The sequence below is a fragment of the Sinohyriopsis cumingii genome, chromosome 4, assembly GCF_028554795.1.
Source record: "Sinohyriopsis cumingii isolate HCF-2022 chromosome 4, ASM2855479v2, whole genome shotgun sequence".
Lineage (NCBI taxonomy): Eukaryota > Metazoa > Mollusca > Bivalvia > Unionida > Unionidae > Sinohyriopsis > Sinohyriopsis cumingii.
The window spans coordinates 117,396,075-117,409,536 of NC_142964.1; the positions used below are offsets into that span (position 1 = coordinate 117,396,075).

General features: G+C 33.8%; 1 protein-coding gene across 1 annotated transcript in view; it reads right to left on the reverse strand.

The window, feature by feature from the left end:
- The window catches only part of LOC149801964 (alpha-1-macroglobulin-like), a 146,424-nt gene that overhangs the window by 9,434 nt on the left and 123,528 nt on the right, over nt 1-13,462 (reverse strand). Inside the window, exons 35-38 of the mRNA XM_089956362.1 lie at nt 12,092-12,197; nt 9,827-9,961; nt 4,632-4,666; nt 2,597-2,672 (exon numbers count right to left, since the gene is read on the reverse strand). Of these exons, the coding sequence (XP_089812488.1) occupies nt 2,597-2,672; nt 4,632-4,666; nt 9,827-9,961; nt 12,092-12,197 (352 nt within the window). The remainder of the gene's footprint in view (nt 1-2,596; nt 2,673-4,631; nt 4,667-9,826; nt 9,962-12,091; nt 12,198-13,462) is intronic.

Here is a 13,462-nt window from a genome sequence, read left to right on the forward strand (position 1 = left end):
TCCTGTGGAGCATGCTCAGCAGGTTTGAAGTCCCTAACAAGTATTTGCAATAACTGCTCATTTATAGATGGTGTTCCTATGGAGCATGCTCATTAGGTGTGAAGTCTCTAACAAGTATTTGCTATAATTGCTCATGTACAGATGCTGTTCCTATGGATCATGCTCAGCAGGTGTGAAGTCCCTTACAAGTATTTGCTACAACTACTCATGTGCAGATGCTGTTCCTATGGAGCATGCTCATCAGGTGTGAAGTCCCTTACAAGTATTTGCTATAACTGCTCATTTATAGATGGTATTCCTATGGAGCATGCTAATCAGGTGTGAAGTCCCTCACAAGTATTTGCTATTACTGGCTGACAAAGCTGTTATAACTGTACACAAAAACACAAACATAAGATATTATACAACCCAAAACCACATTAAATTTGGTTCTCAACAAACAAGAACTATGAACAAGTTAAATAAATGATGTAGAAACAAGTCAACAATTTATTGAGATCCAAGGCAGTGTCTATATTTTAAGAGGGACAGAATTATATGGAGGTTAGCTGTATACTGTACAATAGTGTACATCACCATGTAGGCTGTTACAGAATTATAGAGGTTAGCTGTATAATGTGCAATAGTGTACATCACAATGTAGGCTGGGATGGAATTATATGGAGGTTAGCTGTATACTGTACATCACCATGCAGGTTGGGACAGAATTATATGGAGATTAGTTGTATACTGTACAATAGTGTACATCACCATGAAGGCTGGGACAGAATTATATGGAGGTTAACTGTATACTGTACAATAGTGTATGTCACCAAGTAGGCTGAGACAGAATTAAATAGGGGTTAGCTGTATACTGTACAATAGTGTACATCACCATGTAGGCTTGGACAGAATTATATGGAGGTTAGCAGTATACTGTACAACAGTGTACATCACCATGTAGGCTGGGACAATTATATGGAGGTTAGTATAGCTAACCCACAATGTGTGCAAAAGTTGCATTCCCAAGAGTGGTAGCATAATTAAAATTTTTGGTTTCACTGCCTTTAATTTTCATTGTCAAATACAAAATTAAATTAACTTTAACACCATTCATTTTAGCCATTTATGAATAAAATTTGAAAAATAATTTGCATAAAATCGTGCTAACACAAAATTCGCACAAGTCAAAATCACATAAGTTGGTGGATACCTGTATACTGTACAATAATGTATGTCAAGATGTAGGCAGGGACACAAGTATACAGTAAGCAGTATACTGTACTATAGTGTATATCAAGATGTGGGGAGGGACAGAAGTATACAGTAAGCAGTATACTGTACTATAGTGTATATCAAGATGTGGGCAGGGACAGAAGTATACATTAAGCAGTATACTGTACTATAGTGTATATCATTTGTTCCTCTAAAATCTGATATGAATAGTTTTACAAAACTATATTCATTCATGACTGCCAAGATGAACACTTTCAACCACTGTGGATTTTTACAATGACAAATGGGTCCAAAAAAAAGAGCATGCAAGTTCTGACCATTACCAGATCCAGGTAGTACAGTACTACCCATTTATCTCAACATCCTTGAACCTGAGGTAATATCAAGTGTTTTTGAGGGGGGGGGGAGGGGAATAAAAAAAATTTAAAATTTAAAAAACATCCAAGTGAAATTCATCTGTAATGGGTGACCTATCATTACTCAGTAGGATTTACACTTTGAGAAAATGGATTAAATGAAAATAACCAGTCTGAAATACACTTGTATAATGACAACCTACATCTGTGTTACCTCATTGTAATACAATCCTTAAAGCATTAAATACTGTACATACATATGAAAGAATCATGAATTCGAGTGTAGCTCACACATTAAAAAATTGATGTATCAGTCATGTCCAATTGGAAAACATGTAAATACACATTGTTTTTATTTTTGTTCTGTGATAATGACTTCCTTTGATGAAGGGTGCATTATTTATAATGAAGATTGTACCTGGCCTGCTATGATGATGGGTGTATGCATTACTGAATTCACCATGAAAGGCAAACTTTGGAGGACCAAACAAATGCCCATTGTCAATGCAACAGCAACATTAAAGCCTGGCAGCACCATCAAATAATGGTAGTACAAAGTATGGGTTGGAACTTGCAACTTATTGACATAAATTACGAGAAAAAAAGGATTTGTTCAAGTTGGGACCAAGGGCCTCTATCAATATATACATTTATTTTTATCTTGATGTCGACATAAACAAATTTGTATGCAGGACTTTGCAAGTGGGTATGACTGAAACTGTGACATCACTGTGCATGACAGTCAATCTGGTTTACAACAGATCACACCTTTTTAGCTGGCTTTGTCTAAAATTGTTCACTTACTTTAACACTGATTTTGTTCCATTATTTCGTGGGGTGGATTTATAATGATCTTGTAGGAAATATGGACATCAATGAGCAGAAAAATAAACTGAATAATCACAATTTAAAGGTATATGCAATAAAATTCAGAAAAATGACAGCTATGGCTGAAAAAGATGGTACCATGACCCTAAATGACCTATGTTACTTGGACTCCAGTATCAAAAATATCTCTATTTCACCTGCTTCCGCCTGGCACACCATCTTCTTGAAGTCTTTGCTGTTTACTTCAATCACACTGGTACAGTTAGGACAAGTCTGAAAAAAATGCAAGATGCAAACTCTTAAATTATTAAGTAATTTTTTTATCATATAAAAATTAATAGTTTTTCATTAAAAAATGTTAATGCCAGCTTTTCATGAAATTTCTGAGCATAATTGTTTTCATTTTCAACCAAATTAGTCACACATAAAAATGCAAGCAAAAAAAAATAATACATACATAAATAGACATAAGACATTGCAAAAGATACATATAAATACACACAAAATTACACACTTGTACACACATACACACATAAGCAAAAGATACACACATATGAACACAGAATTACAGGAACCTGTACACACAAGCAAAAGATACATACAGGAACACACAAAATTACAGGAACTTGCACACCTACATTCACAGACAATAGAAAGGCACATAAATACACACAAAATTACAGAAACTTGTTCAACACACACACAAATATATGCACATATAAATGTACATACAAATACCCACTAGTCAGGTAAATATCAGGCATGCTTCACAGTCACAAGTATTTTAAGTTTAACAATCTAATACTCTGTACCAATCAGTGTTTTTATCAGGTTTTAATAGGTTGTAAAATTTATGGAATTAGGAGAAATGAGAGACAAGTTTCATACATGATATATCTGAAAATTTATTTTTTTAAACAAAAAATTTGCAAAAGCATAACAATAAAAAGCAAATTCTATCAGCTGCCTACTTTTAAAAAACCATAACACTGATAAGTGCTACCATTATTCTTTTAATTATCATGAAGTATTCAAGTGGGGGGGGGGTTTCACTGCAATACCGATGAGATAAACTTTATGGCCATCATGGTACATACATCTCAAGAAAGTTGTTTTTCAAGGGCTTCACAATGAGTTTTAAAGGATCATTTTTTGTTATGGAAACTGAACGCTCTCAGTATGTTACTTTATTTACCACTGCATATATAGACATGAATACTGAAGAATGGTATAAAATTAGTACAACAATAGTACAAACAGACACTACACCATCTGGTAACTACCTATGCCATGTGTCATTTGATTTACACAATTTTAACCAATTTTAAATATTTATTTTAGAAAGGGGGAAGTATGTAAATAAGAACAATTATGAATTTTCAAAGTGATTTATTTTATTCAGTTTTGTTATTGTTTTGTATTCTCTAATATAAACTCAAGGAATTTTGGGAAAAATTCAAGGACTTTGTTAATAAATTCCAGGAAGTTTTGAAGGCAGACAATCAAATTCAAGTATTTTTCATGGTTGCTACATTTAATCTATATTTAAAACATTTTATTTTATAATAATATAAAGTCAACATTTTAATGCAAGTTAGTTTCTGATTCCAAACTCTGCAGGTGAATTAATACTGACACTTTGACCCTAACGTATGTATATTCTTTTGAGAGTCATTCTCTTGTATGATTGATATCAAATGTATATATATATATATTCTTGGGGCCCAGTGTGGCTGAGTGGTCTAAAACATTCACTGTTTACAATCACTGCCATATCACCTCTGTTGCATGGGTCTGAGTCTCGGATTTGGCTGATGTGGCTATGTGAGAAAGCATACCAGTAGCTTCTTGTGGGCTGGTGGTTTTTTCCAGAGTTTTCCCTGGGTTCTTCCTCCACCATTTATACTCACCACCATGTATAACCTATCTTGTGCTGAAAAATGGCATTAAACCCTACAACAACTATATATATGCTTTAGAGAGTCATTCTCTTGTATGATTTATGTCAAATGTATCTTCTCTTGTGAGTCATTCTCCAATATGATTTACACTGAATGTATATATATTCTTTTGCGAGTCATTCTCTTGAATTATTTATTTAAAATTGTATGTATATTTTTTTGTGAGTCATTCTCTTGTATGATTTATGTCAAATGTATCTATGTATGTCAAATTTATGAAATTTCAAATGCTATTAATGTCAGCTCTTATCATCCCCATTCCCTTACATACCATAATTGATCCTGGTGCTAGTCCAGACTCTTCAACTGAAAAAATTAAAAATGGAACCTTCAGTGTTGTCAACCATGTAAATGATAAACTATATCGTTTTATGATTCATTATAACTATTTTGTTTGATGTATATTAAAACATCCAGCAATTCAAACAAGCAATATGAAGATACATTTGAGCATTAGGACTAATTACATATGAAGAATTGCACACAATCTTTCTTTTTATCACGGAGGCCTATGTTAAGGTACATTTCTGAGTGCCTTCTTTAGTGCCTGTTTAAAATTCATAAAATATTCATGTGTTTCAAATAATTTCATTTTACTACAAAAAGGAATAGATGTGTAGAAATGTCACCTACATACACATTAAGGACATGTCAGAAAGTATAAATTACAATACACTTGAAAAACATGTCAAAATTATCAATTACAATACATTGAAAAACAAGTCAAAAAAGTATACAAGTCAGTGGAATATTTGGAACTAGGACTCAGTATGGTTACATACTGTCTGTTTAACAGTTTTCTGTTTCATTCTGACTAAAGTAGTTTTCCCATAATAAGATATGTGTCAATTTTTATTATCAAAGATTTCGACATTAAATAATTTCAAATTCTTTCAGATAATGACATTGGGTTTACATTCATCGTGGGCTTATCATCAAATAATGTTCCCCTCAACACCATTAATCTCTTTTGCACAAAAATCATCAAAATCCTGCACGCGCTAAACACCCTACTGCACCATCACCTGCCAAAATGATCAACAGGTCAGGTGGAGGATACTTTAAAGAAAATTTTAACTTGGAATGTTTTCATTGAACATGAAAGCTGGAGAAAAAAATCACCTAAACACAATAATCTTAATCAAACAGATGGACTTTACTAAAAACAGAAGTATGGTTTTGATTCAGTACTGGATTAAGGCCTTCCTGGGCCCTAAGCTCTGAAAATATTAAGTTGCCCCCCCCCTCTACAAATTGTGAAACTCGAAAAAAAAACAACAAAAAAAAACAATATAGTTAAAAAGGTGGGAAAATACCAGTGTTGCTATCATTCAAAATCAAAATACTCATCCATACAGATCAAAATTGTCATATATAATTCATTCAATTTTATCATCAACAATTAATTTTTTCTGGTACTCATTTTGGGTTGGTCCCCTAAGCATGTACTACCAGCACAATTAATGGATGCAATGCTAAACTGATAAAATGAAGTTCTGAAATTTTTGATTAATTTTAGGATGAAACTTTTTAAAAATTGTGTATTTGTTAAATTAATGAATGTTTTCATATCAAAATGAAAATTTTTTTTACTTTTATTAACACATTTTTTGTACTGATTGTGTCACAAAAACCCATCAAATTAAAAGCTTGAGCATAACATGTTACCAAAAATGATTACAAGATATACACACTAAGTAATACTGATGTTGTCATTTTAAGGAAAAGCATGTGTTCTTTCAAGATACCCATGTTGCATAGAAAGCAAGTTGTCGTGCATATATTTATGTATTTTGGGAATATAATTCAGTCAGAATTGATAGGAGTGTGTGACTTCACTAGAAGGGCCCCACCAAGCATTCTGGCTGGTGTAGGGTCGAGTTCAGAATGGGAGTAGGAGTAAAGATATAGGACACCTTGCCAAGCATTCTGGCCAGTGAATACAAGATTAAAAAATGTGAGCAGGAAAGCAAGATATAGTATTGAATTCTGGAACAATGAATAGTGTTGAACTTTGGCCATGTTAAGATATTAATTTTTGAAAAGTACATATATATATAATAATAAATATAATAAACTGTATATATTTATGGAGCCAATATTCGAAGCAGGATACAAATGGGAAAATTGACTTTGGTGAGTTTCTAATAGAGTGCCATGATAGAACTGTACAATTAAAAGAGAGAGCTGAATAATAGCAATTTAATCAGTTTCTATGAATCTTATTGTTATTTCATTTATCATTTTATTATCATAATGATAGGTAGTGTTAGTGGGAATGAGTGGGTATGTGTGCATTATTAGTGTTATATGTCATTTAATGTAATATTATTTGTGTATTCGTCCATGTTCTTTGAGAGATTATCAAGTTAACATTCACCCTTCCCTATCTAAGTATTTGACTAAGTGTAGGGGAGTGTGTTGCAGATTGATATAGTAGACATTGTTGTAGTGGGGGTAATGCAGAATCATCAAAGAGCAGTCATATCCAAGAATTTAAAAGTGTAACATTTGTTAACAAAAGATTATAATGACCGAGTTACCTGCAAGTGTTTGGTACTTTATCTTGTTTATTTCTGCATTCCTGACATGTCTGTAGACCTATTCAAATGATGCAGCCAAATTCTGACTGCCAGTCAATTTCAATTTGCAATCAACACTCATCAATGCCCAATTTTTCCATCATTTTCAAACATGATTATGACTGTGACAAGAGTTAAAACTGCCACTTAAAAGCAATTTTATTGCTGTATTTAATCCAGACTTTTTCCTAAAAGTGTGTACCATGTGTCATAAAGTGAAAGAGCTATGACACTGTATGGCTGACACAGAATAACGCATAGCAACAGGTCATGTACATTCAATCACTGACAATTTTGCATTATTCATGTGAAAAAACTAATTATAGAAAGGTTAATAGTTGAAGCCTACTTTCTGTTGCTTGGCATTTGTTCTTGGTATTGTTTGATTACATAAATGTATACTTGAGGATCTACAGTACTGACAGATTTTTGGATCTGTTCATCCAAACAGGGAAGGGAAAAAGAGAGTGAGAGAGGATGGGATGAAGGGAAAAAAACTTAAATGGGCTTAAATATAGGTTTAAATAACATACACAAGACAAGATATATTTCCTAAATGCATACATGCCAACCCAAAAGAGTTATAAGTGTAATTTTTGCTAATACAAGCGGCAAAAGAGCATAATCTGAGCATAAAGGTGTATCTATACATTACTAGTACTAACATTTAGTACCCTTACTTCATTTAGGCTATGCTATTGCAACTAATATACTACATGCCATAATTACAGTAAATGGAATGAAAAATGTACATTTATTTTTATTAATAACCTGGATCTGCAAGTCAAAATACTTGGCCAAAATGGGCAAAATCCATGTGGATTACAACCAGAATACAAACACAAAACACTCTGAAGAATTATTTAGGTTACTCACTTTAATTAGTCTACATGTCTAACTTTTGCAGAATGAAGTCAACAAATTCTGCAATGAGCATGATGAAGTGCTTAATCTGAGCACTGTATTGCTTTGTTGTTGTTGTTGTTGTGGTGGGGTTTAAAGCCATATTTCAGCACACGATAGGCTATGCATGGCGGCCAGTATTAATGGTGGAGGAAGAACCCGGGAAAACACGAGGAAGAACCACCTACCCACGAGAAGCTACTGGCAAGCTTTCTCACATACCCACGTTAGCCGAATCCTAGACTCGAACCCACACAGACAGAGGTGATGGCAGTGATCCGTAACGGTGAGCACTTTAGACCACTCGGCCACTCGAGGCCCCTGCACTGTACTGCATCACTCTCATAGTCTTCTTCACAACTTTGTAAAGCAGTGTAGAGATATTCTTTTTCTGATCAAAAATGTTTTGAAGTTATAAAAGATTCATCTGCTCTAAGAATTTTCATCCAAAAGTCAAACTGTACAAGTCCGTTTTGCTTAATATCTTGCACCATTTTCTTGAAAAGTACAGACTGGTCTGTTAATTAACTTGATTATTAATATAATGAATTTGCCAGGCAAAATTTCAAATGAAAGAAACCCATTTGTCTTCATGGAAATGGGTCATACACAGTTGCTATAAATAGAAAATTAGGAACGTACATGTAGATCTATGATGGTTGTTGTTGTTGTTGTTGTTGTGGGGTTTAACGCCATTTTTCAGCACACGATAGGCTATATATGGCGGCCAGTATTAATGGTGGAGGAAGAACATGGGAAAACCCCGGAAAGAACCACCGACCCACGAGAAGCTACTGGCATGCTTTCTCACTTATCTACATTGGGATCTATGATGGACAAATTAACTCCTGTGCTATTCTTATTAAGTAGTCTGTCTTGTTTGAATATTCTCAAATTTTTATAATGATTGGAATTAAAGAGATGATCATATAAATGGCAAAAACAACTTTATATTGCTTTATTTTCATTTTTTAATGTCCCATAAAAGCATAATCAATATACAGGCAAGTGTAAGATGTAATTCCTTGAAAAACTGCGTAATGATTTTGCCAAAAGCATAAATGGTTGGAATGTATGTCAGTGGTAGAAGAAAATCAGTTCCAAAAGTAATATTGAAACTAGCAATGAAGCTGGTATCAACACTGTGGAGATAACATTTTTCTCCCATCAATATATTTCAATATCTTATGAAATATATAATAAATACTTATTTTTATGGCATGACCATTAGGGATGAGTATTGCATGAATTTCTTACTGCATCACATTGCAACAGAGGTCAGAGTATTGTGATACATATTGGATTATACTGGAATATACACAGAAAGTAGAAAACAATATTAAAGAGTCAGGAAGAAATCATTATTTCAATTAATTTTGTTCTCATCCAAATTTCATTTAAATCAAATTTCAATTTCATTTAAAACGAGATTTAATATTTAATCTCATTCTAATCTCTTTAAGAGAAGAATGATTAGAAAAGATCCTTACTTGTAGGCAAGTCTGATCTACACAAGATAAACTAATTTGCATCTTCTCAACTCTGCCCAATTTGGAAGGATGATGTCAGCAACAAACAAGGGCAGTCATGTTCATTGTCACACCTGCAAACTTCACCTCCATACTGCATTCCTCACAATGTCAAGGTTATCAATAATTTCTATCTTTCTTGGAGAATTTCACCCAAAATTGCTGCCAAATTATGATTTTGCCTTTTTACATTAGCTCACACAAGACTTAGGGCCTCACTTTTGTTGTTCTTTGTTTGTTGCTAAACAACAAGCAGGGTATAACACACTATCCAACCATTTTCACAGTAAATAAATCTAAACAGAAATCTTTCAGTGGAGTGGGAGTTGTAACTGATGTAAAAAGGCAAAAAATTATAATGAAACAAATAAAGACGGGAGTAGAAATTTTACAGAGACAATAACCAAGTCAAATTCTGACATAAAAAATGATAAAACTCAAACTTGACATACATATTCCCATAGGCAGTCTCCTTTGCACAAAGTCATCAATCAATGGGTCGTATGGTTCCCATGGCTTGGGGAATGGGAGTTCCTCCTTTGTTCCGCAGGTAGTCTTTATGTCGTACAGGATCATGACAGAATCTTCTGCAAAGTAAAAAGTTTAACTGAGGCCATATGGTTTAAACACTGACTTTTATGTCAATCTGATTTACATGCTTTCATTTGAATGCCATTTTTAATCAAGAAATAACATTCAGTTTGCATCACTGTGCTTGTTATCATGCCATCATTGGTGCCATGTGGTATGACTTGTGTACAGTTCATGTATGTACATTTACCCTACGTTCAATTGGTGATATAACCTCAGGAATGTGTATATGGCATAAATTGAGCATCACCTGTAAAGCAAAATGTGCCGACAATTTGTATTATATTTACTATAAATATTTTCCTACAATCAAATGCTTGTGGAGGATACAGGAAGACTTGAAGGCTAATGTGAAGGTTTAAAAACATTCCCTTGTGTTGCAGCTGCTCTAGTGAATATGAGACATGTATCAGAAACGGGCAATAACTCTAGCAAAATTGGAGCTGAAAGATGAAACCTTTAAAATGCACATAGACCTTCCAAATGACATCCAATTATGTGTAAGATGTTTAAGAGTTGCAGACCTTTGCTTGTAACAAGCAACATCACATGTGAAGATATCAAGTTATCTGGCAAGGGTGATAACTCTTTTCAAAATGGCAATGACAAGAAATATCACATAAAAAGCACATCTAGGTCTATGAAACAATGTACAAACCAAATTGTAACTGAACATGTTAAATGGTTCCTGAGCTATGCCAGGTTACAAATAACATTTCATGTGAACATATGATTTTAACTGTAAAAGGCCATAACTCTGTTCAAAATACAGCCCATATGATGCGCATCCAGTTCTAGAAACTACTGTACACACCAAATTGTAATGGAACAGTTCAGCAGTTTCAGTAGTGGAGATGTAATATTGATGGAAATTGGGTATTAGCTCCGTGAAAATTGGACCTGAAAATATAAAACCTTTAAAAGGCACATCTACATGTAATAAGCATTTCACCTACTGCATCGAATTATGTGTAAGGGTTACTAAGCAATACTTGATACAAGTAATGACCCATGTGAAGATATGAAGGTAAATGTCACAGGCCACAAACGCATCCAAAATGGAGTTGACGAGACAAAACCCATAAAAGGCACATATGGGTCAGTCAGACAGTGCACACTCTAAACTGCATCAAGATATATTAAATGATTCCTGAACTATAGCAGAAATGTAATACTGATGTAAAAGGGCAGTAACTCCATACAAAATTGGACTGAAAAGATGATACCTTCAAAAAGACTCGTGTATATGTAATATGCTATTCACCTAACAAAAACTATCTGATTACATATGTGTAACGATTGCAGAGCTTTGCTGATTACTAGTGATTGCTATAGACTCCTGCATCAAAATATCTCAATGTGCAGCCCTAATAATGGGTTTTCTTTAAAAAAATAAACGTAAAATTCAATTTACACATCAAATTCTAATACCACAAAACTTATCTATAATTAGAACCCTGTGCTAACTGGCCAAACAACTTGGTCCCATTAAGGCTACTTTATTATAACATAATTCATATCCTTATTTATAAGTTGAATTCAACTTGTCACTAAAGTAACTAACCCAAAAAAAGAGACAAGTAATATAACTATCCTTAATGCTGTAATTTCTTTGATGTTAGGTTCTGTCACTTTGATCATTACTGGCTATTATTACCATCAAAATTATCACGATGATCAAAGATAAATGCTAAGACACACAGTGTGACATCTGGAAACCAAGAAAGAAGAGTCTCTTAGCTAGGATTTCCCTCTCACAGATTACAAAATGTATCTGAAAGGATACCTGACTAACCAATCGATTAAATGACAAGTTCACATCCTTTATAAAAATTGGGCATTTTGTGTAATAAGTTTTTATCACACTGATTCCAAAACATGTCTAATTTTAAATGAAAATATTAAATATTAAAATTTGAGTTACACCATTCATAATTTACATGTTATTTCTCACACCTGTGTGATCCCCATCCAAAAAGGACACCCCCATTATAAGGCCACGTTCCTCCTGAAGAAGGACTGGCCTTACTAAAAAAGGGAGACCACTGTAATTATGTTTTCTTGAACTGTGCATAAAGTGTCAATATATAACCATCAGCTATCCTTAATTTGAAATACAAACTTACTGGTTTCATAGTAGTCATACACCTTGATGAGGGCAGGTTTGGGATCCGTTACCACAATATCAGTCTGTTCTACCTCAAATGCAAAACACCTCTCTTGACTGTCAAACTGTAATGAAATAATTTATGATAAAAATATAAAGAAAGAAAACAAAAGAAAACCAAAATTTGTTTCGCAAGTAAAAAATGCTGCCCTCTATGCTTTCTAGCCAATCTATCACATGACAGGTCTATATTCCTTACACTAATGACTTGTATCATGCCTACAAAATATCAAAAACACGCAACACACAATCTAAATACATATAACAATGACAAAAGAATATACAATTATGTTAGGTGGCAATGTTCTATACATTTTATTGCCAACTTACATGACAAGCATTGTACTATCAGATCACATGACAAACATATTTTAGGCATTTCACATGACAAACATTTTACTGGCAGCTCACAAGACAAACATTTCACTGTCAGCTCACATGACAAACAATGTATTATCAGATCATATGACAAGCATTCTTTTAAGCATCTCATCAGAAACTCAAAAGACAAGCAATTCATTGGCATCTTACATGATCTTTGTTATCAAGTGTTATGAGTTTAAATTAATCCACCCGTCCCAGGAAGTTGTAGTGTTCTTTTATCTAGAAATGCATCAGGACAATCCACAACTGGAAACATATTTAGCAATTAGAAAACCAAACCAAGCTTAAAATATTATTCAAACCAAGCAAAATGACAGAAAACTATGAACTTAAAGGAGACTAGAAATCAAAATTTTCCTTTTACGTATGTAATTCTCTACAGATTTTAATTTGACTGTCATGTTTATAAATTAAATATCGTAAGCGGGTAGTGATTTTATTGCATGGACGATACGATTCCGTAAATTGCCGAGTTTTTCCGAGTTTTGATGAGACGACAGATCACGTGGTACTGTGACGCAATACTAGCCAGTCCTCGAATACAAACAAACATTGGCGAGCGAGACAGATGGAAGGAGACCACATTTGGGTTGCACATTCAAAACTTGAATCTGCAGTCTGATATAATAGTTTATGTACTGTACTGGTCAGTGCTAAAAGAAATTTTTTAGGCACCGGCCCCGGGCTGGTGACTTAAATAAACTCAAGCCCTGACTGAAATTCCACAAGCCCGGACAGTTCATACCTGTCAACTCTCAAGCCGGGAGAAAAACCTCCCGATTTTGGGGGTATTTCCTCATCTACCTCCCAATCTTGTAATATCTCTAAATTTTTCGCAGCGATGTCTCGATTATTACATTATGTCTGTCAATTTTTATTTGTCAGAAGAAAAAAACCCAACCCCAAACTATTTATAAATAGATATAACATATGCAATCCACAGTCT